At 41.5% G+C, this 26,801-nt stretch overlaps 2 protein-coding genes across 3 annotated transcripts in view; one reads left to right on the top strand and one right to left on the bottom strand.

Moving 5' to 3' along the window:
- Positions 1–2,001: 2,001 nt before the first annotated feature.
- lg4h15orf40 (linkage group 4 C15orf40 homolog) lies at positions 2,002–5,807 on the bottom strand. The gene is made up of 5 exons (XM_044192255.1): positions 5,536–5,807; positions 4,799–4,922; positions 4,577–4,704; positions 3,769–3,930; positions 2,002–2,255 (listed from the first exon to the last, which is right to left on the bottom strand). Exons 1-4 carry the CDS (start codon positions 5,725–5,727, stop codon positions 3,841–3,843), a joined length of 534 nt encoding a protein of 177 aa, XP_044048190.1. The 5' UTR covers positions 5,728–5,807; the 3' UTR covers positions 2,002–2,255; positions 3,769–3,840.
- Positions 5,808–5,922: 115 nt separating this feature from the next.
- glsl (glutaminase like) overlaps positions 5,923–26,801 on the top strand; it is a 32,707-nt gene continuing 11,828 nt past the window's right edge. The window contains exons 1-20 of one of the 2 annotated variants that reach the window (XR_006377600.1): positions 5,923–6,595; positions 6,968–7,105; positions 9,841–9,941; positions 11,767–11,816; positions 12,685–12,793; positions 14,179–14,311; positions 14,397–14,463; positions 15,772–15,884; positions 16,331–16,460; positions 16,754–16,821; positions 18,190–18,353; positions 19,788–19,846; positions 19,923–19,967; positions 20,042–20,100; positions 21,881–21,947; positions 22,024–22,074; positions 22,802–22,978; positions 24,665–24,796; positions 26,370–26,462; positions 26,558–26,619. Coding sequence is in view for 1 of the 2 variants with exons in the window: in XM_044192231.1 (XP_044048166.1) it covers positions 6,576–6,595; positions 6,968–7,105; positions 9,841–9,941; positions 11,767–11,816; positions 12,685–12,793; positions 14,179–14,311; positions 14,397–14,463; positions 15,772–15,884; positions 16,331–16,460; positions 16,754–16,821; positions 18,190–18,353; positions 19,788–19,846; positions 19,923–19,967; positions 20,042–20,100; positions 21,881–21,947; positions 22,024–22,074; positions 22,802–22,978; positions 24,665–24,796; positions 26,370–26,462; positions 26,558–26,619 (1,838 nt within the window). In the remaining variant the exon portion in view is untranslated. The remainder of the gene's footprint in view (positions 6,596–6,967; positions 7,106–9,840; positions 9,942–11,766; positions 11,817–12,684; positions 12,794–14,178; positions 14,312–14,396; positions 14,464–15,771; positions 15,885–16,330; positions 16,461–16,753; positions 16,822–18,189; positions 18,354–19,787; positions 19,847–19,922; positions 19,968–20,041; positions 20,101–21,880; positions 21,948–22,023; positions 22,075–22,801; positions 22,979–24,664; positions 24,797–26,369; positions 26,463–26,557; positions 26,620–26,801) is intronic. The other variant, XM_044192231.1, reaches the window with a different exon arrangement.

Here is a 26,801-nt window from a genome sequence, read left to right as displayed (position 1 = left end):
CCCCCCTTTTTTCTCCCGAGACTTCAGACGTGACGGTAAGTGGCGTACACAATCACGACTCTGAGAAAACGCTGGTGGATCACATGGGGCCCCGACCCGGGGCCATAAGAAACTCATACAGAATGTTTATGAGCCACATTTTTGCCAAATATTTTGGAGATTTTTAGAGCTAAAACAGTTAATCTGATAATTGATTAGAGGACTGACCGAAAACGAATCTACATCCCTTTTGACCTTCCTACTAGCTGTCCAGGGAATTCTGTCATCAGATTCTAGCTTCTCCAATGTGAAGATTTTCTGCTTTCCTCTGTTTTATATCATTTTAGACTGAATGTCTTTGGTCAACAGTCCATATTGGTAGTGTTGCTAGAACATGCAATTTGAAAATATCATCTTGGGCTTTTTTCTTAAGGACAAAAATGAATTAACATATTTATTGATAATGAAAATAGTAGTTAGTGGAGAATTATTTTATGGTTTTATTATACCTCTAAAACTAATCAGCGTGCTAGCTGTATGTATGTTAATATGCTAAGGTTACCCTGTGTAACCATGTCAAAAGGATAACTATATTCAACACTGACTTTGAGCGCTAACAGTAATGCTAAACATGTTAGCATAACATGATTCTAACGTTATGCTTATTGTACCTTTAGCATTTGTATGTATTTAGAATTAGCGTTAGCATGTACTATTAACATAGCTAATTTTCTAGAAAGGAACTGATAACTACGTTCAGTTCTCAGGACGTTTCCTGGGAAGGACGAAGTATTTTAGTATGATTTATAGGAAATATTGAGACAGGGTTGTACATACTGTACAGGTTGTGTATCGATACACTTGCAATTTCAAGCATTCAATTCAACAAATAAGGACAGTTAAGTCTGTAATAATAAATTAATAATTAATAAATATTGAGAATTTGGTTTAAATGCAGCCGTTCTTTCAGCTGAATTCTTCCAGAAATTAACAACCGCTCATTAAGTCAACACAAATAACGACATTCAAATTTTTCACTAAAGTGCCAAATTACAGGACCCATAATATTAAATTTTACTCTAAAAGGTAAAGTGTTAGGATGTTATGTCCATGTACTCTGTATGTACTCCATTACAAGTAAAAGTCCTGCACTAAAAACGTTAAGTAAAAGTATTATCAGCAAAAAGCACTTGAAGTTTCAAAAGTAAAAGTACTCATATGCAGAAGAATGGGCCCTGCCAGTAATTACTAATGCATAAACATATAAACAGCATCTTAATGCTGTAGGAGGTCGAGACAGAGCATATTTTAACTACCATATATAGCTACTGTTGGCTAATTTAATCTATAATAATGTATCATAATACAAAACGGCTTAGCGTTTTATATTTGAATCTGCAAAGTAACCACTAACTACAGCTGTAGTGGAGTAAAAAGTACAATATTTCCCTCTGAAATTCAGTGGAGATGAAGTATCAAAAAAAAAGAAAATGCTCGAGTAAAGAACATCCAAATTGTACTTAAGTAAATGTACTTAGTTACACCACTGGAGCCGAGCCCGACCAACTCAGTATCTTCTCAGCACAGAGGGTAAACTTTTGGTCTTTCCTCAAACATTTTCTACCGTTAAACTCAAATACAGTAAAATCTAAAGAGCTCCATAAGTATGTTTAGTGTTTCTATCATCATCATCATCATCATCATCATCTCTTCCAGCTTGTTCTTCACTCCCCTCAGATCTCACAGCAACATTCAAACCACAGTTAAACTGTCAGCCGACATTAACAGTAACACAGTGCCATCTACTGCTTGGTTACAGCTGTGTTCACATACAGTATATATCAGTATTCATTTAATATTTCCTTGTAAAACCTCTAGTAGGAATTTGTTTTTTTACAAAAACATCTTAATAACCATAAAAATGCAACAGAAATGATTTCCTTTCTGAATCCTGTAGGACTTTAAGTTTGCCTTTAATAAAATCTCACCGTGGAGAAGATACAAACGACAGAGATTTAATCATACAGATTCATAATCTGTTTATTTAAAGCCAACAGGTCATTTAACCAAATGACAAGCAGAAAAAATACCTTTACATGAGTCACTTCAGACACCAACATGTAAACATCATACCCAGTCTACAGCAGGACACGTATTTCTGTCCTGAAGCTCCAGCAGGTCCAGGGATGGAAACACCTCCTGCTCACTGGTGGTTGGTTGGTGGATCAGTCTGTTTCCATGGTGATGTTAGTGTCCCAGTAGCCTTACTGGTCCAGCTGTGAAACGTACAGTGGCTTCAGTCACATCATGTATATATTCATATAAATAAAAACAACTTGTCGTTTCATTAACAGCCAAAATATACATTTGCAATGACATATTTTGTAATAAAAAATGTTTAACAACTAATTCCATGACTAATTATTCAATTTCCATTCCATTGCATATTCAAGTCTCATTTGGTTCGGGAGGCAGACACCATCTCCACATTTAAGAGTAGGCTTAAGACTTTCCTCTGTGATAAAGCTTATAGTTAGGGCTGGATCAGTTGAGCCCTGAACCATCCCTTAGTTATGCTGCTATAGGCCTAGACTGCCGGGAGACTTCCCATGATGCACCACTTCCCTCTCTCCTCCTCTCCCTCTCCATCTGTATGCACTTTTATCCCATTACTGCATGTTACTAACTCGACATCTTCTCTCTCCCATAGTTTTGTGCTTTCTCGTTTTTCTCCTCTCTCCTTCTGTCGCTTTCAGCAGGTATTTCTGCCTCCGGAGCTGCAGAGTCTGGATCTGTGGTTGTGGGCCACCTGCTGCCCCTGTGTTCCTGCAGAGTCTGGATCTGTGGTTGTGGGCCGCCTGCTGCCCCCGTGTTCCTGCAGAGTCTGGATCTGTGGTTGTGGGCCACCTGCTGCCCCCGTGTTCCTGCAGAGTCTGGATCTGTGGTTGTGGGCCACCTGCTGCCCCGTGTTCCTGCAGAGTCTGGATCTGTGGTTGTGGGCCACCTGCTTCCCCGTGTTTCTGCAGAGTCTGGATCTGTGGTTGTGGGCCACCTGCTTCCCCCGTGTTCCTGCAGAGTCTGGATCTGTGGTTGTGGGCCACCTGCTGCCCTCTGTTCCTGCAGAGTCTGGATCTGTGGTTGTGGGCCGCCAGCTGCCCCGTGTTCCTGCAGAGTCTGGATCTGTGGTTGTGGGCCACCTGCTGCCCCCGTGTTCCTGCAAAGTCTGGATCTGTGGTTGTGGGCCGCCTGCTGCCCCCGTGTTCCTGCAGAGTCTGGATCTGTGGTTGTGGGCCACCTGCTGTCCCTGTGTTCCTGCTCAACAACTGCTACTACAGTTGTTGTTATTGGCTCTGTTACTGATACTGACATTATTATTCCTATAGCTGTCATTCCTATTATTATTACTTTATTAATATTAACTCTACAATTACTATTCTACTATTAAAAAAAACAAAAAAAAAACTCTACGTGGTCTTTGCATTGTGCCGCCCACCATTGAGTCTGGTTCTGCTTGAGGTTTCTGCCTCTTAAAGGAAATTTTTCCTTGCCGCTGTGGCCAAATGCTTGCTCACGGTGGGATTTGTTGGGTCTCTGTAAATAATATAAAGAGTACGGTCTAGACCTGCTCTATAGGAAAAGTGCACTGAGATAACTTCTGTTATGAATTGGAGCTATATAAATACAATTGAATTGAATTTGGCTCAGGAGCACACTTATACTCTTCACATTGTTTTGAAAATGATTAAAAATGTCATTAGTGACATGAATGGGGTAGGAACCTCCTCCCACCTCCTCCATCCTCTGTCCTCCTGTGGGCCTGCAGCATGTTTCAGCCTCCATCCACCTCCTCCGCCCCTCCTGTCAGCCTGCAGCCTGTCTGAGCCTCCTCAACACCTCCTCTGGACTGAGAGAGGAGTCCACTTTGATGAGTTTGTCTCTGGACCTGGAGCCCTGCAAGAGACAGGAGAACGGAGGTAAATTAAGGCAGGACAGAGGCATTCGACAAGGCAGGAGAAATGCTGCGAGGAGGACGAGTAAAGGAGGCAAAGATGCCAGTTCAAAAAAGCGGAGGCGTAGGACGAATGAGGTGAAGCTGGTAAAGTTGTGAGGATAAAGAAGGGGAAGGAGTCAGGATAAAGGAGATGAGCAGAGGGAATAAAGGAAGCAGAGGTGGTTTAAAGTGTGTTAAGATTGAATACAAAGCAGATTTTTATCCACCCCACACTTTACTGCTAGACTGTTTTTTAATTTGTGTTTAAAAGCCGTAAACAGCCGGTGGTTGTGACGGTACAGACATTAGCTACAGCAGCAAGTTAACAGGCACTGACACTGTGTGTGAAAGCTCAGGCGGATTTCGAAACAACCAGGAAGTCTAGATGTTTTTATATTTTATTCTCAATCAGAAACATTTTAAAGTCGCACAGATGTGTCTTTACCTCAATTTGCGCCACCTAGAGCAAATCTGTGTCTCTGTGTCTGTCCGTACACTCGTGCTTCCTTTAAAATGTCCTTCACATTTAGTCTGAACACACCTTCACACCATAAGACCAAACGCTGTCTCTTGAAGTGGATGTGAATGTTAATAAGTTTCAGGAACCTTGTCAAGAGATATGTGACTTTTCTTCAGGTCCAGAACTTCAGCCAGGTAGCGAATAAGCTCAGTGTTGGCTTCTCCGTCTGTTGGAGGTGCTGCGATGGCAACTCCCACCGCCTCTGCAGAAACTTCTGCAGGAGTAGAAGTAGAGAAGCTGTCTTTCAGGTGGACAGGTGGATTATAACAACAACAGTCGTGTTGTTAGAAACTGTGTGAAGGTGTGACCTGTGATGCCGCTGTGTTTGGAGCCGGGCTTCGCGTGCACCGTTATGGTAACAGCACCACTTTTGTCTCGGGCCACCGGACTAGATGCTTCTGCTGCTCCACCGCCAGCCGGCTGTCCTTTCACCTGGTTTAACGGTATGGAGGGTTAGTTACAGTTACAGTAAGTTATAGTGTAAGGAATGTAAAGCAGGTTTACTCACTAAGTTTGAAGCTGTTCCCATTACACTTTTACTTCACTTATTTCAGAAGCAAATAACATACCTTTCTAAAACACACCTGGACCTGGACCACACAACATTTACAAATTACTTATAACCTCTGGTCTGAAAGGGGCAATTTGTCAGATGTTGTACTCCTGTTACTATTATGAGGTACACTTAGGGCGTGCACTATTTAACTATTTAATTAACTTATTCTCACATGCATTTTTCGTAATTACAGCATTATAATTATACAGTTTAAAATGCAGAACGTGTACCTGGACTGGAGTATTCATCCATTAATTTTGTCCATTTATTCATATTCAGTCATACTCAGGTGGCTACAACCAGCAGAGGTATAAGTAAAGCTAAAGGTAGCATCATAACAACTACTCTGCTGATGGAGGTGGGTGGATGGTTGGGTGGATGACACACAGTACAAATAAGTACAGAAATGTGTAGCACAAATATTTAGTTAACAACGTACTGACAAACGCCAATGTGACCAGTATGGAGGATCTAACTCTGATAACTCACCGCTTTCTCTTTTTTAGGCATTTGTGTGTTTCTGGAGTAACTTCTTATCCAGTGCACACCGGAGACAACGGTTACCGGGCAGCTGAACACCGGGACGACGTCAGATAAACGGTTTAACGTTACAACTGTGAATAAAGATTTAGATAACGTTATAAAAGTACCAGTTATAGTTAAACCTGACCGGGGAAACATCTACCTGCTACCTGCTAACTTGCTAGCTGTTAGCTTAGGCAGGTTAGCAGAAATGCTAACATGTAAACATCGTGATTTCCGCTTTTCAAAATAATCACTTCCGATCTTCTTCATAATAAAAGCCTTAATGACAAACATGTTTTCTTTCTTCTTCTTTTCGGTTTAAACATCTGAATATATAATGAAATTAAATAGAAATCACTTCAGAATATATATCATTCCTTCATAAATATTCTCTTATATTGTTCTTATACTTTTTAATTAAGAAAAGTTAAAACATTCACTAGAAACGTCTCTAATAATGCCTGAAATAATATAGTTAAGCAAAGGCTCGTGAGCTTTTGTCATATCTGATATAAAATATTAACAGTGAGATGAGGCACCATTGTGTTAATATCTTAATTTATATCTTATTAATTAATTCTGCAGAATTGAAAACTGATTTTTCAGAGCATTTACGTCACATAAAAAAAAAGGTTTTTCCAGTTTTTAATATGAAAGAATACTCAGGTGTAGGCCTGCAACTGAAATAATACCATGCAGCATTGTGTGCCCTGTCCCAATGGCAGAAATGTTCTCAAATCCCCACCCAAAGTAAAAAATAGGAGTTAAAAATAGTAAAACTAACAAATACAGTTAAAACACTAGAACTGTTAGCATTAAAATATCTTCACATTTAAGTAGTTTTAGTGAAAACTGTCCACATAGGGTCTGTGTATTATCCAGAGTAACAGAGACATGTAACAGATGTTGCTGTTTTAAGTTTTTAGTGCTCTGAGGACACTTTCCATTCACCTCCATCACACTGGGGTGGAGGCAGACACTCAAACCTGAACAAAGATGTCAGCATGACTACACACCACCAGAGGTAAGTCAGAAAATGACTTTTTACACTTTGGGTGAACTGACCCTTTAATTCTCAGCAGGTTGTCAGGTTGTACCCCTAAACGTGCTAAAGAAATCACTTGTCTTGGGAACCCTTATTTTGTGTAATCTTTGTTATTTCATGTCAGAGCATGTATAAAATCTGACATTTTCTTTGTGTTTGGGCCGTTCAGCCTGTGTTATGGCTGTCGTTGTGGTTCCACATGTTTTTTGTCTTTTCAGCATCAGCTGACTCTGTTGTTTAAGTGTGTGTGGCAGCTGTGTGGACCGCAGTGGCGAAGCTGGGAGTGTCTGCAGGCGCTCACTGGTTTCCCCTCCTCTGCGAACCATCCCATTCATTAAAGAAAGGTTATAGCCTGCAGACACACTGCCGCTTCACCGACGGCCTCGTCTTGCATGGAAGCGCTGCTCAGAGAATAACTGGACTAACACACCTGAAACCTTCAATGGAGAACAGCCAGATCCAGGAGGCAGAGGACAGCTCGTACCTGTGGTGAGGAACATTTACCAAAGACTGATTTCTATTCTGTGTTTGCTGCTTTACTCCATCTGTTCCTGAACAATGTAGTGAAGCTGCCATAAAGCTGGAAAGCCTCCAGGTTTTACATTCCTGCTGTGTTGCTGAGGGACGGGCTGAGACGTGGCAGCCGCTGTCCTTTACAGTCGAGCTCAGCACAGACCTGCTGCTTGAACCTCCTGACCTGTGCTGAAGTGTGCTGGTCCCAGTTCAGGTTACTGGCTGTTGTCGGTGGCTGTAGGGACAGAGTTCTCATCTCCATCAGTCAACAACTAAATTCACAAGCAGAGAGGAGAAATTAAAGGCCCAGTAAGATTTAGGGGGATCTTTTGGCAGAAATGGAGTATAATATTAAAAACAATGTATAGATCATAGACAGGCATAGACTAATGAAAAAATAATCCCTCTCAGTCATCAGTTATGACCCACTAAAAGTGCGCGGCGGCGTCTGTATGTGCAGAGACGCTGCCCTCTGCCTGCATTTTCTTAGTTTCTTGTAGTTTGCGGTGTCGTGGATGTATCTCCAGCGCACACAGCGCTGAAACGAGTGTGGAGAGAGGTCGGGCCATGTGAGACTCTCAGCTGAGCCGGGGACGAGGGCGCAGCTATGAATGTTGCGTTTAGGTACAAATCAATCAAATAATACTGCCTTTAATAAGTATGTTTTCATTAGTGTTTAATCACCTGTAAATAAGACTTGTTGCGTTTTCGTTACCTTAGAATCAGCCCTTTATATCTACAGAGGGAGCGGGTCCCCTTCCGTGGAGGCCGCCATGTTGCGCCGCCATGTTTCTACAGTATTTTTTTTCCTAGGATGGCGAAGGCATGACCCGCCCCACTCTGCCTCTGATTGGCTTACCCTGATATCCTAACCCTTAACCAATCCCACTCATCTTGCCTAAACCTAACTAACGAAGGCATCGAGTACCAGCCAATCAGAGACAGAGTAAAACAAATTGGCGCCCAGAACGGACGAACCGGACGCTTTCGCGTTTTCACGTTGATGCAGAATACCTGTTCGCAGGTGCTGGCTAACCAGTTCGAGAGGTTCGAAACCCCACATTTTGACAAATAGAGGATCATTGTTATTATTTAACACAAGGAAAAGCAAAGGAGGGCGGATCCTCGTCGGCAAACAAACGAAAACGCGAAGAAGCAACAAGAGACGGCATAAAACAAGAGTAAACTTTGGAAATCACTGATGAAGAACAAATGTTTTCTGCTGGACAGTTAATGTAACATTAGCCTAAATGCAGTTTGTTGTTTGACAGCTTTAGCTACAACATGGCCACAGTTACCAACACATGTAACCTCCCCCCGTGTCAGTGATTACATATATATATATATGTAATATACAATATGTAACTGCTACCATAATTGTAATTTCACAGCCTTCAGTTGGCTGCAATCTGCGACCTCACCGCTAGATGCCACTAAATCACACACACTGCTCCTGTGTGTACATGCAGTGTGTGTGCGTGTGTGTATAAAAGTATATATTCAGCTTCGTTGTCCTTGTTCTTAGCTGTTATGTCTATTCCTGTGTAAGTACATCGAGATCAATAAAAAACAAATTCAAATTCAGTCAAATCCCCGTTCACACACTTGGCCAATGAAGCTGATTCTGGTGTGTGTGAGTACATAGATAGACAGATTCACTATATTAATATAGGCTGTTGGTCACCTCGGACTATGGGAAATTGTGATTTAATATACTTTCTGACGTTTAATATACCAATACATTAACTGTGAAAGATGAATTCATAATGCAAATAATCATTAGTTGCAGCCCTACACTCAAGAAATAGCTGCCTGTTCTGTCTTACACCGCTCAGATAGCTGGCCGAGGAAACGCTGTGATGTCTCTAACAAGCCCCATAACATGCGCACTACAGTCAGTAACCACAGAAGAAGAAGTAAGACTAGTAGGCGCTTTAATTTGAGGTAATCCTACCTTGTCACCTGAGCTTTTAGTTTTTGCTGTTTATATCCTTTTTACAATTAGTTTTGGTTCTTGTTTTAAAAGTTTTTTTTATTATCAAACATTGTATTTATTTATTTCAGTTCTTATTTTTAGTTTTTACTCCTGTGAAGCGCTTTGGGCTGCATCTCTGCATGAAAGGTGCTGTACAAATACACAAATACACAAGTTATTTTGGTTGTGAGCAGCAGGAGCAGAAGTGGTATTAATGGTAATAGTGTTGTTAGCCGTGTTAGCAGCTGCTGGACTGTGATGAGACGTGCTTCATCGTTCATGCTCCCCTCAGGATGAACTGTAATAACTCTGCTGATCCTCTGACTTTCCATCTAGCGCCACCATCAGGTCGACATGTTAACGCGTCCGACACTTTGGTTTCTGACCAAACACCTGCAGAGCTGATGGCGCTCCCATCAGCCTCAGCTGCACTCTGTGTTTACTGCTAACCAGCTAATGTTAGCATGCTAACACGCTAAGCTAAGATGGTGAACATGGTGAACATTGTACCTGCTGAACATCAGCATGTTAGCATGTTGATGTTAGCGTTTAGCTCAAAGCGCCAGGCTGCAGACGGGGTTGTGCTGGGTTATGGTTTGCTTTTCAGTGGTTAAAAGTGGAATAGTTGTGTATTAAAGGATTTTCCGAACGACTCTGACAAATATACACTGACAGAGAATTATTATTTAAAGCATAGAAATTAAATTTTTTTAACTTGTTCTCGTTGTGTGTGCAGTTTCCAGAGAACTCCTTCTCTCAGGCGCAAATGGAGGAAACGTTACGGCGGTCTGGACGGGAACAAACTGCTGGAGCCCAATAAAGACCCAGACATGAAAGGTGTGTGTGTGTGTGTGTGTGTGAGAGAAACACCCTGTGATTAGTGGTCTGTGAAGTATCCTTTAGTGGGTGGAGTCTGCGGGTGTCTAAATTAAGTTGCTGCCCAGTCGTCACCACAGAGCTGCTAACGTCCATGACTCCACCTCTCGATCTATTTTTCTGCCTTTATTTTCCCACTGAAAGGCTGAAACCGAGATCTACACTAACTGTAGCAAACAAACCCCAAAACACAAACTACTGCTCTGTACTGATGCTCAGCTATTTGAACTATTTCTATATATTTCCTATATAATGTGACTCACAACACCGTCCGCTGCCAGCTTTGGTTAGCTGTAATTAGATAAGTTGATTATAAAATTCATGCATTTGCTTCTCAGTAACAATAATGTAATAAACATAAAACAACCTAGGTAGCCAGAATGGTTTGGCCCCATGTTGTCCCAAATCCAGCGCGCCAGAAGAAATAACTGGGCCCAACTACGGTCACCAGACTGTTGCCAAACCCAGTTTGAATGACGCCCCACACCACGCACGGGCCATAGCTGGTCCACACAATTCAATTCAATTTTTTATTTATATAGCGCCAATTCAAGTTATCTCATTGCACTTTTCCTATAGAGCAGGTCTAGACCGAACTCTTTTCTTTATAGACCCAACAAATCCCACCATGAGCGAGCACTTGGCGACAGCGGCAAGGAAAAACTTCCTTTAAGAGGCAGAAACCTCGGACAGAACCAGACTCAATGGTGGGCGGCCACCGCTGTCGTGTTAGGTTTTGAAGCAAAACCAAATCTGGCAACCATTGCTGGTCCGGAGTTGGCTGACCTTTGGTGAGCCGCTGCCAGAACACAGCCGAGTGCGCCAGCACTTAGCCGCAATCGGCCCGGTTCAGCTGGCTACATGGACTGCCCGCCTTCAAAAGGAGCTCATGAGGTCCTTTTTTCAACCTGGGAAGTCAAGTTCTCAACGTGCTCACACTTTAACTGGTTTAAGTCACGAGAGCACCGTTTATTAGTCACTGACGCACAAAAAGATGGACGTCGCCTTGTTCCGTTTACAAAAACAGGAAATTCTCATGATGTTAGCGGAGGTGGTCTTTGTCACCTCCACCTTAAATCACGGTGGGACACGCCGCTGAATGACTTTGTGTTTTCTGTATTTGGATTTGGTGGACACCAAAAGAAGTTCTTAAAAAAAGTGAATGGGTTGGACAAGATGACAGAAACACGTCTCTGTATAACACACTACAGTTCAGCAGCAGGGGAAAAAAATACTGTAACAGGAAATATACTTTGAGAAAGAAATCTTAACTAACTTACTAGCTTTTTCCTGAGCTTTCAGCTGCTTCTCACAGCCTTTATCGGTGTACAGAGTTTGCTCTCGCATCGTGGAAACGGTGTTCTGTTCTGTGGTACGAATGCAAACCAACCGAGAAACAGCCGGAAGTCCAGTTTTATTTGCCGCGGCACCACTAATCTGATGCCTGCCTGCCTTTGCATGTTCTTCACCAAAATAAAACAGTAACATTTATTGCTCTTGGGTCGGATTGTGGCTTTCTATTTCGGTTTTGGCTGGTTTTATTTGTCAGCCTGGTGTCCTTTGGAGGTTTTTGGCTGTTTTAACAGACTGTATGGAGACTCCTCTACACCATCAGACACAGACAGTGTCCTCTGGTCGACTTGTTAAGGTTTAGATTGGGTGGATTTCACTGTAACATGAGACAAACCACACACCTGCTGGTCTGTCGTCAGCTCTCAAACTGAAACATCCAGTGTTTATTGAAGTGACGGCAGACTGAAGGAGTTTCTCTTCTCTTCTCCGGCAGAGGATGGAGGGATGACAGAGGAGAGCCATCAGAGGAACTCGGAGAACCAGGTAGACCTGCCTCAACATGTCACACTCATATATAAAACTCTGTTTTCTACATCAGAGCGTTGGTCTCCTCCTCCCTGACAGAATTAGAGAGGAGCGGCAGACACTTATCTTGTCTTCAGTCTGAACAGAAACCTTTGATTTTCTTTACAAAGCTCTGACTCAATAAAACTCTCATACAACACGTTTACTGAAGTACTACACTTCAGGACAAATCTGAGCTACTTGTACAACTTTTCATGCTGCTTTCTACTTCTTCTCCACCACCTCTCTGAGGGAAACATTGTACTTTTTACTGCGCCACATTTATCCGACGGCTTTAGTTACTTTACAAATTAAGATGTTTGCATATAGCTTTTAAATTAATTGGCAACTATTTTCATATTTCATCGTTTAAGTCATTTTCATGTAAAAACATTTCATGGTTGCAGCTTCTCAGATGTGAAGATTTGCTGCTTTTCCTTTTGAATGAACAATCAATCGATCAAACAATCGATCAATCGATCATCAACTGCAGTCCGATACAAACCGGTTCAACATGAGCTCCAGCTCCACCAGCTGCAGCAGCAACATCCTGCTTTACATTAATGCACGAGGAATAATAACCTGATGATAGAATATATAACAGCACAGCAGCCACAGGGACGCTGCACTGCTTTAATGCTTTAAGGGCTTTTTCCTGATCACACTCTCACACTTTCACTGCAGTAAAGGATCTGAATCCTTCCTCCACCACTGCAACACTTACTGTATATCTATTATGGTTCAGCAAATTAACTAAGGAGATAAAAATACATTTTCTTAATTTAATTTTGACTTGATTTGTCTTTAAATTTTTCCATCTCACTGTTGTTTACATGTTGTTTCCTAGGACACAGCACCCCGCCCAGCTCCCAGGAGCCTGATCCAGAACCAGGTCCAGACTGCAGTCCAGAGTCCAGTCCAGAAACCCGTCAGCCTCGTCAGTCCTGGACCCGCAGGTACAACTGGAGCTTCAGGTCCAGGAAACATCACCTGTGTCCTCCACTCCTGTCCTGTCTTTTGGTTGTGTATGTAGTGCAGTGAACTCCAAACCCACAAAGTATTCCCAAGCCGTCAAACCTGCCCAAGTACCTTTGGGCAAGTAATTGAACTACATACTGACTCTGTAGTCTTGCAGAGAAAGGAAAGAAATGTAATTGTTTGGAGTTTAAGTCTCCCAAACGCCTCGATCGACACGATGACATGTTTTGACCGTTTCAGAAATAAATCTGTTTTCTGTGACAACGCTGTGGTTAAGGTTCAGGGACCTTTGTCGTCATGGTTACAGTAATAACCACGTGGTTCAGGTTAGTGAACGGTGGTGGTCATTGGTTAAAAGAAACCAACATTGACTGTTGGTTAGAAACAAAATGTCTGTTAAAGTGAGACATTTTGTTGAGCATCCACCTCCTCCCTCTGGACTCTGTGGCTCTATAACAACGTCCCACTGTTTCCTCCTCTGCTCCCGACGGACAAGAGGTCTTTGTCACTTGAGCGTAAACAGATGTTTTTGGGGCGTTAGATTAAATGTTGTTTTTCAGTCTCGTTTATGACTAATATTTGACCAATAAAAAAAAATAAATCACCTGTCGTCTACACAATCGAACTGCAATATCCTGCTTTTGAATGCAGTTTTTATTCAGATTTCTGCATTATTTGCTAACTTTGAGAACTCGCACACAGAAAGGTGCAGATCAGTGCGAGCTTCAATGCAAGTCCATGAAAACCAAAACATGTCGCACAACTCTTCTCCAGTACGCCAGACCCTATTCACCCCGCCACACGTTTTCCGCTGTTTATTCATTAGGGTGGAGAAATCTTTTTTTTACTTTTGTCTTTTGTTGCATGGCATCCTAAAGTAAAATGAGTAAAGTAAAATGTTTTGATATTCTTGTCGTTCTCCATGGAGAATCAGATCACTGATTAAGGAAAATGTATTTTACTTAAATTTCTTAAGTATGGAATTTACAGTATTTAATCTGGAGGAGGAACAGGCTCAAATTATTATTTTTTTTTTTTAGATTTAAGATTAATTTTGAAAGCTTTTTCTTTAGGACTGATGGAGAAATAGGTGCACTTCTCTTTTGAACATCTTACAGCTTGACTCAAAAAACTTTTATTACTAATTTATTTCTTTTCAAAAACGATGAGAGTAAGTTTGCATTTAAGCAAAGCTTCTGGCATTCAGATGAAGGCTTGATCTCTCATCTCTTGTTTCTTGTTTTAGAAAGTTTAAACTCAACTAACATGACTAGACTGATACAAAATACAATACAATACAAAAAAGGACACACATTTTACATCCTAATAATTAAGAAACATTTTTTTATCATTTTACGTGCAGTGGTCCCAGTGTCAGCCAGTAATGGCTGCCTGAAGCCTCCTCTCCCTCAGGCGGTGGTCCAGCCGGAGGACAGAGGCTTCCCCCCCGCCCAGCCCTGGTTCCCCCCACAGCAGAGTCCGTCCAAACGCAGGGCGTAAGTCTTCACGCCACTCATTACTCTACAGCATCAGCTGTCAGCTAAAGCCCTCCCCACTGATGTAACTCTTCTGTTGTTTCAGGGCGGCTGATGTGCTGTTTGACAGCTTCGCTTCAGATGGAAGAATTAACATCAACCAGTTCTTTGAGGTATTTTCACACACATGCAAAGATCCAGTGGAGGGAAAACCCACACAAACTCACTTTAGACATCTTTCTAAGTCTTTATAATATGAAGTAAATAAATAGTATCAAAGAGGCAATCCAACTCTCTACTCTGTTCTCTGGAGGGAGCTTTCTAAATCCTGATAAATGAACCCTCACGATGACATTATGTTATCTAGAGACTTATTGACTTTTAACAGAAAGTCTGTGTTACAAACTGCAGGTGTGGAGTTTGAAAGACGTGGAGATTTACTTGGCAGGGAGGGTCTAACGAATGATGCCATCGAGTTGCATTATGGGAAGTGATTCATACAAAGGACTGAAAGGTTAAGGCGCCCACCATGAACCATAATGTCCCTGATTTGAGTCAGACAGGGACTTTTGCTGTATCGTTGTCTGGTTTCCTGTCATCTCTCGAATGTCTGTGATAAAAATGCACAAAAAACAAAACAAAACATAACATATTAAATCTGGATATCCCGGCCTCTGCTGCTTCGACTTTGACCATTCGTTTTCTATTTGTACTCTCACAAGTCCAACAGCTTTATGGGAATGCAATACTAAATTACTGAAGTGGAAAAAAATAAATAAGCATTTTATTCTGAAAACATAATAATCCACCTCTTTAATTTATCATAATTTAATGTTAGCTGTCTCTTATTACAGTATAATATGAATGTGTATAAAATTATGCGCAAGACATCTAGAATATTTTGATTTGATTTATGAATATTTCACTCAGTGAGAGCTTCATATAACTTCAATAGCATGTTGGAAACTACAGAATATATTGTATATATGATGCTGTCATTTAGTGTGAAAAAGGTTTTTCCAAAATTGAAGGAAACTGGAAAGTGTAAGGGGAAAACCAAGCGTTTTAGAGGTTAATGTAACAATCTTCAACAGTTTTAAACCAATAAACTCTTTAAACTACTCTTTAGTGCTGAAAGATTTAACATTGCTGTTAATTGTACAGTATAACCAGTTCATGACAGCTTAAACTTTTCTAGATATGTTTCCTGTAAAAAAGATCCTTTGCTGCACAGGAATCAATTATTTTATCTTACTGGAAGCAACAACAGTGTTTTTTTGCAATAAAATAATTATGAGAGGCTGCAGTCTACAATAATAGCTTATTACATACAATCACTGAATAAATCAAAATAAGAAAAAATCGGCTCTTGTGCATAATTACTTGAAGTTTTCATACATGTTTTTGGTGGGTTCATTTTTTTTTGTGTTATTATCGTGAAGTTTGAGGATCACTGTGGGTTTGTTTGTTTTCTCTGTCAGGCCATCTGGAGCTCCGGTCTGCACAGGTCTGACCCTCGGCTCAGGGAGTGTTTCTTCCACCTGAGGAAACTGCAGGACGCCGAGGGATCGGTGGACAGAAACACCTTCCACAGGTCCTTCCTTTCTTCTTTGACTGGATTCATTCTTGCTTCTTCAGCAAAACCTTCCCAAGACCCTCTCTGTTCCCCCTGCACTAATTTCCCTTGGTGTTTCCCAGGAACTCTACCTGGGTCCAATCCCGTTTTCAATATATGAGCCAAACATTCAGAAGTGATGAATCTACCTCCGATGTTTTGCAGATGACACGCTGCTTTATCTCCAGCTAAAGTCTAACAATCAGACCAGCTGTGGTCATGTTTCTGGATCTGATGTCATTGTTTTTCGGCTGATTGTGGATCACAGGATTCTTCTGGTTCAAGTTCAGGATGCTGTTTTAGGTCGTGATGTGGTTTTGGTTGTGGTTAGTGGTGTAATCATGTTTTTGTTAGTGGTTGTTATCCTGATTACGTTGTTTGATCGTGGTCCTGGTTCTGTGATTCTGTTGTTTTTCTTGCTCTAGGTGTGTCACAGGATTCGTCTCTCTGATCCTGAAAGCTCTGCAGGGACGATTCGTCATCCCAGATTTTTCCACCTTCACTGAAGAAACTCAGAAGTTGTTTTCGAAGTGTCGTCAGCTGTCGTCTGCCCAGGTGAGTTGTGCTCTGACACCTGGAGTTCAGAGGTCAGCAATGACTTTCTCCCACCCTGCCCCAAAATCCTGTTAGATTCTGGGATCAGTTTCCAAACTTAATGTAACAGGCCAAAACTTAGACTGGTGGACTTTTGTTCAGAAGGTGAGTGCCTGTGAGAATAAATGTTTTGTTTGTTATTCATTAAATTAAACATCTGGAACATATTTTTGGTGCTGCCAGGGAATAAAACTGTGTTTGAAGTTGTGAATGAACCCAAATGGCCTTTTCCTGTTTTGCATTTGTCGACTCAGGAGAAAGAAAAGGAGAACATGGACAGCACTAAGTGGGGCGTCTCAATCTGCACTGTGGATGGACAGAGGTATGTCGAACTCATCAGTTACAGTAAAACTGCATTAGCTTCTTCATAGACAGTCATACATAATACTCCAAAATATAGTTACACTAGTACCATTATATAACATTATATTTTTATTGATATAATATTATACTTTATATCATGAATAATCTTTATGGCTATTTAGCCAGCAGAGTGTAGATGAACTAGCCCCAGTGTACACGGCACGTTATAGTACAGATAGTTTTCATGTGATGGCCAGAATCCCTCAACCCTAAACAGAGATACAGGAAGAAGCATGTTATGTGCCACGTGTGTTATGTACCATAACAGGGACATAATGAGTCCCTTTTAGTGCAAAATATTTTCTGAGTTTGTATCAGCTCAGCCTGAACTAAAGCGTCAGTAGCACTCTTCCAGCGTGCAGTAGGTATGGTAGTGGGCTAGCTGTTATTGATGAATATTTGGAACATATTCTGTGAAAGGTCTAAGGACAGAGGGTATCATATGCTGGCAAACTTGTGATTTTATTTATTTATTTTTTATATCGGGCCATAAAATTTACTTGAAAAATATAACTATACTAATAATAATTTTTTGCAGTTAAAACTTTTACTTTTAATGCTTTAAGTACATTTTCCTGATGATACTTAGGTACTTTCACTTAGGTAACATTTTCACTGCGGGAGGTTTATTTTGTAATGTAGTGTAATGAGTATTTTTCAGCGTGGTATTGGTGCTTTAAGTAAAGGATCTGAATACTTCCTCCACCGCTGCCTGGATTAGCGTAACTTACATCAGTGTGACTATTCAGCAACAAGCCTGCATCTCAATTTAGACCAACTTTTATTTAGCAATGAGTCGACCTTGGTCATCACTTCCTGTGGCTCCTTCACAGTAAAAGCCTTTTTTGTTAGTTGCTAGCAGTGTGAGAATGCAGTAAATGGGACTAAAAACACAGGCTGGTTTTGTCTCTGCTGTCTGTCTGCCTGTCTGTCTCTCTGACTGCCTGTCTGTCTCTCTCTCTGTCTGACTATTTGTCTGTCTGTCTCTCTGTCTGCCTGTCTCTCTGTCTCTCTGTCTGTCTGTCTCTCTTGGTCGGTCTCTCTCTCTCTCTTCCTGTCTGTCTCTCTGTCTCTCTCTCTGTCTGCCTGTCTCTGTCGGTGTCTCTCTCTGTCTGTCTGTCTGTCTGTCTGTCTGTCTGTCTGTCTGTCTCTGTCGGTGTCTCTCTGTCTCTCTCTCTGTCTGTCTGTCTCTGTCGGTGTCTCTCTCTTCCTGTCTGTCTCTCTGTCTCTCTCTCTGTCTGTCTGTCTCTGTCGGTGTCTCTCTCTTCCTGTCTGTCTCTCTCTCTGTCTGTCTGTCTGTCTGTCTGTCTGCCTGTCTGTCTGTCAGGTTGTCTCTGGGCGACTGGGCCGGCTCTCTGGTTCTGGGCGAGGTGTCATGGCCGCTGGTGTACGGCGTGGCGGTGGACCTGCTGGGCTCCGACCTCGTCCACAGATACGTTGGCGTGGAGGGCTACTCCAGATACGACTCTCCATTCACTCTCACCAAAACAGGTCCAGGATCAGTCACCCCTGTCTTCCCCAAACTGTCAGTTTCAGTCTGTTTTCTTCAGCTGTCATCAGAGATCGATCGTGTTCCTGATGTCATTTTATGTTTATTTTATTTTATTTAAAAATCACTTTTGTAATATTTGCCCATTCATCCTGATATTTGAGCTTTCATAGTATAAACTTCTAGTGCTTAATGGATTAGTCGATCATTAGAAAATTAATGAGTGACAGTTTTGCTTTAAGTCATTTACAGTATCAAGTAGTTATAAGTGATAATGTCTCAGGTTTTCTCTGTTAGGTGTGATTGTAAACTGAATAACTAAGATTTTTGACTAAATAATTAGTTTTAAATCTGGAAAAAAATAAACGTTAGATAAAGATTCTTGTTAGCTGCAGCCCTACTTGTTACTGAATTTGAATTGATTTGGTTAATCCTGACTGGAATAAGTAACAATACTGAGTATTGTGATATCATCCTGCATGGATTCAGTTTGGGCCTCCCAGGTAGTCGTCAGCTTTACATTTGAGATTTGAGATTTGGGATATGATATGAATAAAATTACCTTCTATCTTCTTCTGACCTGCTGGGGCAGAAAAGAAAAAGGTGCATCTCCTTTCTTTGATCACAACAAAAGACTGGAAACGATGCTGACATTTTATTCTGTCACAGTTTTTCCCTGGGTCGACTTATTAGGAACTAAAAATATCCAAGAGGGGACTGTGATGCTAGTTGTCCCCAGTAAGTAAGTACATTTACTCAAGTACTGTTCTGAGGTACTTGTACTTTACTTGAGTATTTCCATTTTCTGCTACTTTATACTTCTACTCTACCACAATTCAGAGGCACATATTGTACTTTTTACTCCACTGCATTTATTTGATACCTTTAGTTACTTAACAGATTCAGATTAAAAGTTCAAAACAAATATAAACAAATAATGATTTATTATTATGGATTAAGATCAGATTTGATTGATCCCTTGGTGAAATTCACAAGCAGTATATAGAGTAAATAGTATATATAGTAAATAAATACAATTAGCTCCACCTTTACCAGCTGCAACAATAAAGCAATTAATAGTACATATTAATGCATCAATAACTTACCAACTCCAATAATATAATATACATTATTCTGAAATGGGTCATTCTGCATAATGAGTACTTTTACTTTTGATACTTTAAGTATATTTTGATGCTAATATATAAAAGTAAAATTTCTTGCAGCAGAGTATTTCTACACTGTGTATTACTTGGCCGTCCCAGCAGGATACAAGAGTCTTTGAGGATGATCACAGTAAAGTTTTAGCTTCAAAGTTCGTTATTGACCTTAGAAAGTAGGTTCAGTTTTAAGTCAACAAGGATGAGAGGTCCTTGAATTGCTCAGAGAACTGGAAATTTAAACATCTACACTTTGATTAAAATGTCTGTGTGCAGGAATCCCTCACAGCCCGCTCACCGAGACAGGAGCCATCGTTACTACATCTCTACTGCAGGTAACTTACTCGTCCATCCATCCGTCTATTAGCAGTGATGTCACTTCCTCTAAGTCTGTGTATTGCGTGTCTCCAGCTGGCGGGGAGGCTGTGTGCAGAGGAAGAGGAGAAGTATGACTCGGTAAGTGACGCAGACGGAAGGTAGAAACTGTAAACATCCACTCAGAAACAAACTGACTGTTTGTTTGTTTGTAGGTGCTGAACGTCATCCGCAGACTCTGCAACAAGGAGCACGCCAACTTAAACTGCACCAGGTACTGATGCCACTGTCAGAACTGCTGGGACACTGTAGAACTAATATTTTAAAGTCTGGTGATCTTCTATGTTTCTCTTCTGGTCATTAAATCTCACGTTCAGACTCAAACAGCAGTGAACGTTTCTGCTAACAGGTGTGTGTGTGTGAATCACAGCTGATGGATCTTCTTCCTCCGTCGTCGTCCAGAAACTATTAAAACACATCAGCGAGCCGCTCTGTTGCACTGGGTGACATGTTCCTTCATCACCACGAACACACACACTGTAGTTTATTCTGACTCAGCCCCACACACACCGTCCTGCTGCCCCAAACACTCACTACAGCACCACATGTGGATTCATCCGCCGCTGGAAATAGTCCCCAACAGATGCTCTGTTTCCTCCTGTTGGTCTGCCGCAGACAGGAAACTACAGCGAGCAGCTGTTTGAGGAAACTACTGAGCCTTTTCAAACAGGAAACTATATATTTCACAGAGGCAAAAAGGTTTACGTCTTCAGCAGGAACCAACGGGCTCGCAGCTGAGAGCCGCAGACAGGAAGTCAGACGGTGCTGAGAGACGGACTGACATGTCATCCATCACCCTTTATGATTGGATTTGTTGAAGAGATCCGTCCTGAGTATTGCCTCTGGACTGGCAGACCGGGGTGGTGGTCCCTCTGTATAAGAAGGGGACCGGAGGGTGTGTTCCAATCACAGAGGGATCACACTTCTCAGCCTCCCGGTAAGGTCTATTCCAGGGTACTGGAGAGGAGAATGAATCCGATAGTCGAACCTCGGATTCAGGAGGAGCAGAGTGGTTTTCGCCCCGGTCGTGGAACACTGGACCAGCTCTATACTCTCCATCGGGTGCTCGAGGGTTCATGGGAGTTTGCCCAACCAGTCCACATGTGCTTTGTGGATCTGGAGAAGGCATTCGACCGTGTGCCCCGGGCGCTTTGTGGGGAGTGCTCTGGGAGTATGGGGTCCGGGGCCCTTTGCTAAGGGCTGTCCGGTCCCTGTATAACCGGAGCAGGAGCTGTGTTCGCATTGCCGGCAGTAAGTCAGACCTGTTCCCGGTACATGTTGGACTCCGCCAGGGCTGCCCTTTGTCACCGGTTCTGTTCATAATTTATATGGACAGGAGGAAGTGTCTGGGGCGAAGGAAGTCTTTTCTTAAAACAGTAAATACTGAGATGCTTGTCGACTGTTTCTCAGTGCAGTTTCCCTTTTTACGGTTAACAAAATAAAGCAGTTCCTTCGCTATAATCAAGAAAGTGACTTTATACTCTTGAAATATGTTGATTTGTTTTGGAAACACGTTAATAATAATCGCACCGTGTTGGTAGATTTTGGCTGGTTATATACAGGATTCATTAATAGACTAATTATACTAACATATTTTTATACATAGAGAAAAATACACAGGTCTAAGTAGGAATACTCTCAGACATGATCTAATACTCTTTTACAGAAACTCAAGTAAACGTATGCAGTACTGAGAGTTGTCATACTCTCCTACAGTAGTACATACAGATGTACTCTGGTAAAAGTAAAAGTAAAAGTAAAAGTAGGGCTTTGGTAAAGTACAGACCAAAGATCAGTTGGCTGCTACATTGCTCCTCCAAACTATAATTTCACATTCATTAGATTAAATTTTGTTTTCCAAACAAACTAACATGGTCGAATCGAACAAAACCTTTCTGTACATTTTTAAAGTAATGACAGACACAAACGGACTGGGGGGATTTGTTTCTGTGGAGGGAGTAAAGTGAGTTCTGTTGTTGTGTGTTGATCTTTAGTGTTCAGAGCAGCAGGAAGGCCAGCGTCAGACTCCACGCTCTGTCCTTCTACCTGCAGGAGAAATCGGTAAAGATCCTTCGAACATTAAAGATCATCAGCGTCTCCTCTTCTTGCCGTCTCTAACTAATCTCCTGTCCGTCAGTGTTTTCCAGAGAAGGCCGACATTAATGCTGCTTTGGATCTGATGCTGCAGGTACAACGCATTCAGCCTCCTTTTTGTATTTACTGTTTTACGTCCCAGCAGGTACTCGTGCTGGCTGTCATGCTCTTTAATACTCTGAGACCTGTACAGTTGCTCCGAGGAGTTCACCTCCTTTCACAACTCTACATTAACCCCACTGTAGGTAATGTTGTGACCTGTGTGTTTGTGGGAGTTAAACTGCTGCTGTTAGGGCCTCGGCCCCGAGGGGAACTAGACTAGACTCCACTGGACTCCTTTTTCTCGGGTTTTCCAAACTTTATTGGTTCGTAAAAAAACAAAACACTCTGGGCGTTGTCCTGATGTGTTTGTCCACGTGGTGCTTCAAGGTCTCATCTCGGTTTAGAGCCGCTGCAGTCTGAGTTTTCTTTGCATTTATTGATATTGATATGAAACTTGACATGAAAACATGACTTCGGTTCATATCTTTTTTTTTTCATAGAAAAATATTACATCTTTTCTGTAAATGAATAGAAATCTTCGTCCCAGTGTATCAAACGTGTTCCACGTCAATCCAAACCATTTTTACATAAAATACATTCATAAAATAAGTGTAGAATTGTTTCTGTGCCTATATTGTTTTAGAAATCAGTTTGTTGGATACATTAAGTGTGTGATTTTAAAATATACTTCTCTGACTTTGACGAAATACGGTGTTTGTTATGTTACCAAATGAATTTACTGTAATATTTTCAAAGTGAGTGACTCTGCTGTCTGACAGTGCGCCTCAACAGAGATCACCTGCGAATCAGGAGCTGCCATGGCCGCTTCATTAGCCAACGGGGGCCTCTGTCCACTGTCAGGTGACCAGGTGTTGTCGCCGGCGGCAACGCGGAGTATGCTGTCCATGATGCAGGTGGCGGGGATGAAGGACTACTCCACGACCTTCCACTACAAGGTGCTGCCTCCATCCCGCTGTAGTTATTTAGGGATGAAAGTTGTTTTTGCCAAAGAGAAAATACTTTGTGGACTTGAATAATATCAGACCTAAAACATTTAGTCCAGCTCTTAAATCTCACTTTAACACCTGGACGTACCTGCAGGATTTATGGCATCACAACTAGTTTGGAGCCAATCAGGGTCCAGTATGAAACTTAAGTAGGAAGTAGGAGACATCAACATCATCATCAACAGTATTTACATATTCAGTGATTCTGGATACTTACATGAGGAAGGAGGAAGAGATGTAAGGTAATTTCACTTTTTTTCAGACACAAATTATTATTCAAAGAAGAGTATTTTTATATTTCTGAACACACGTCTGGAGGGATCTTTCAGTGAATGATTTCACCCGTATTTCTTTACTGAACATGATTTTGAGTAAATTCCTTTAAATGTTTAAGTCTCACATGTGTTGTTGATCAAAACAAGAATTTGAGGTCTTGATTTTAACTTGATGAAACTCCTGACGTCATAGGAAAGTCTTTATTTTATTCGATATAGTATTTTATGTTTCAGTTCCTCGTCTCACCTTGCTGAATGATTTGACTTAGTTAATATTTTGCAAATTTTGTTAATTTTTTTTTGCTCTTTTTTTTTGGTCTGAATAAAAGTCTCAGGGGCGAATTCACAAAAGGATTGTGGGGCTTTTGCGGCCGCTAAACCCACATAAATACGACAAAAAGAAACTCTCAACTGCACGCCAATAGCGTCTCGGTGCTCTGGTGCTATTTGCAGGTATGTAATTTTGGTAATATGCATACATTTGGCTCAAAATCGGCCCCTTTCTATGCAAATGAGCCTAATTGGAAAACAAGGTCAAATTCACAAACACCAGCGCTAACAGCCAGTTAGAGTGAAATTGTTAGCGTCTTCAGAGAGTTGGTGGTAACTGAAGCGCATTCATAAGAGGCGGCACACCCGGACTTTCCAGTGATCGTGGCAGCAGGGAGTGTAGCCAGGTGAAGCAACAGCACATCACAGTACATCATGTGCGCACAGGTGGCACAGAGGCAGCACAGTACCTGATATGAAACTGTGAAACAACATAAAACCTGCTGCTGTGAGACGATGGTTACGCTCTGTACCAGTCCAGCAGAGAGCAGAGTAGGAGAGGAAACCGCTCTCCATGAGCCCAGAGGCATGACGCACAGTTAATGCACCCTAAACAACAAGCACTGCACACAGAGGGAGTCACAGAAAAAGAAGAGACATCCTGCAGATGGAAACCAATGAGAGAGGAGGGGGGAGTTAATTAGAATAAGTTCTCTTTCAAATCAAACATTTCTCAAACATGACTCAAACGTTGCTTAACATGTCATGTGATCTGCTACTTCAGTACACCTTAAGAACAAATATTACTGGCACCACTACAGAGAACTGCAGATGAACACTGAACAGACACAAAACAACGGCAAGTTGCACTCAGCTGCAAAACTTTATGGGCGTGTAATATCATTAGATCGGCGCAGATAGCGGTTGCAAATGATGCACAATTCATGGTGTCCTTTGTGAATTCGCCCCTCAGTGTGTCACTGCAGGTATAAATGGACATCATGTAAATCGATCCTGGATCTTCGCTTTTTGAGAGCACACCCGTGTGGCAGAGCCGTGCAGTCGTATCTTAACCTGTTTTTTGTTGCAGACGTCGGTTCCAGCCGCGTCCAGCAGCCACGGCTGCCTGCTGGCGGTGGTTCCTGGTGTTCTGGGTCTGATGGCGTTCTCTCCTGAGTTAGACGCCTGTGGAAACCCCTGGAAGGCCGTCCACTTCTGCCAGGTCTCGCCTCTCTCTTGAGACAGGCAGCAGGATGTAGATTGTTCACTCACCAAGAGACACAATCATCAATCAAGTATTGTTTGATTTTTCATTTAATTGAGAGGTAGAGACGGAGAATTTAAACAAAACGCTTAAAAACTACATGTTCCAAATAATAAACATCAGTGACAAAAATAGAAGTTAAAATAATAATAATATAAAAACTATGTGTGTGGGTGAAGAAAATGTAGTGGTGAGGTAGAGGTGCTCGTTTGTAAGACTAGAGAAGTAGGACAAGTTATAAAAGTAAGATGTAGGATTCAGGATTAGATATTACAAAACCAGCCAGTGGCATCGAACAAAGATAAAATAAAGATGTTGACTTAACTGAAGTAGGGCTGGGCGATATATCTGTTCGAAGCTGCTAAGTAGCTGCTGAAGAGTACAAGACGACGCCGTAGCACCGTTACATGAACAGGGACTTTATATTTATTTTCTGTGGCAGCAAATACAACACACAGCCGTCCTGTAGCTGCTATACTGCAGCCTGAGCTCAGCTGACACTTTAAGGCTGACTGAAGTAACGTCACTCACTTTCACAACAACACCGCTGGTTCCCCACAAGGCCGCCTTCCTTAAAGGGGGAGGCTCGGCCGCAAACGCAGGTGCAGTCAGGCTGTGGGTGAGCTAACCAGAGGTGAAAGAAATATTCAGGTCCTTAAGCAAAAGTACTAACACCAACTCTGATAAAACTCCAGTTCTGCAAGTCGTCCCTGTGCAGTAAAACGCTCCTGTCAGTGTTTTTTTATATCTGATGTTTCTGGATTCATATTCCTGCTGCATTCATGTGTGTGTTGCATTTTACTGCTGCAGATGTTTCAGGTCGAGCTCATTTTAACTGCTTTATATCCTGTTGGGTAGTTTAATCTGCAGCAATGCATCATGGTCTACGAGATCATCACGTGTTTGCACTATTTGAGAATTTACAGTATTTTATTTTAGAGGAAATGTGTATATCGAGATACATATCGTATATTAGCCTAAGATATCGAGATATTATTTATAAGCCATATTGCCAAACGCTATCCTGAAGAAGAAAGAGACTAGTATCTAGAATATATATTATGATACAGGGTAAACACTAAAGACTCGGCTGTATGGGTTAGGATGTAGGATCGAAATGATGCAGTTCTGTATGGAAAAGTAAAACTTATTTAAGATTTAGGAAAAACACAAAGATATGGGAGAGACCGAACAGAATAAAATGCCGGCATGTAGAATAAACACTAGTATGTAGGATAAATTTTACAACGTTGAATAAAGACTAGGAGAGAATGAGCATTTGGAATAAAAGATAAATATCATGGCTTTGAAATAGGATGTGTGATAAAGACTAAATTAGGATTTGAATGGGATGTGGGACAAAGTCTCGGACGTTGAATTCGACAGATTGTAGACTAAAGCATTGATTTAGATGTACCGATACGGTTAGTACATATGATACACATTTAGTTATACAGTGTTACAAAGTGAAGGATATAGAATAAAGTTTAGATCTAGAAATGAAGACAGATGTTTTTGTTTGTGACTCTAGGAGCTGATTTCGACATTTCAGCTGCACAGTTTTGACATCAGGACTCCGTTCAGGCAGATTCTGGCCTACAGACAGTGGAAGGCTGAATCTGAGGTTAGCTCTTCTGCTCTGTTAATGTTATGTTAATCTCATTGTCTCTCTACACCACCAGTGTGACTGTTATTTAATAAGCGTCCTCTCCTCTGCAGGGATACCATATCATGAACGTCCTGCTGGCAGCTTTTAAAGGAGACGTGCAGGCCCTGAGGAGGTAGCCGAGCATGTCAGATTTTAATATTAAAACACTACATAACCACTTTAATACCGATTATTAAAAGTAGCTAACACGCTAAACTAAGATGGTGAACATGGTAACATTATTCCTGCTTAGGGTTCAGCTTTGTTGCACACACAGAACATGTAAAAACAGATATTTAAAATTAGAATAAAACA

Source organism: Siniperca chuatsi, linkage group LG4 (genome assembly GCF_020085105.1).
Source record: "Siniperca chuatsi isolate FFG_IHB_CAS linkage group LG4, ASM2008510v1, whole genome shotgun sequence".
In the NCBI taxonomy this organism is placed as follows: Eukaryota; Metazoa; Chordata; class Actinopteri; order Centrarchiformes; family Sinipercidae; genus Siniperca; species Siniperca chuatsi.
The sequence above is the reverse complement of the archived record's forward strand: the minus strand, read 5'-3'. Positions and strand labels throughout refer to the sequence as shown.

Bases quoted from the DNA above. Each gene is read 5' to 3' on its own strand.
- lg4h15orf40 (XM_044192255.1), bottom strand. From the start codon at position 5,727: ATGTTTCCCCGGTCAGGTTTAACTATAACTGGTACTTTTATAACGTTA. The intron at 4,705-4,798 runs GTCACACCTTCA...CTACTCCTGCAG, and splicing joins CAAACACAGCGGCATCACAG to AAGTTTCTGCAGAGGCGGTG. The intron at 3,931-4,576 runs GTTCCTGAAACT...TGTCTCTTGCAG, and splicing joins GTCACATATCTCTTGACAAG to GGCTCCAGGTCCAGAGACAA.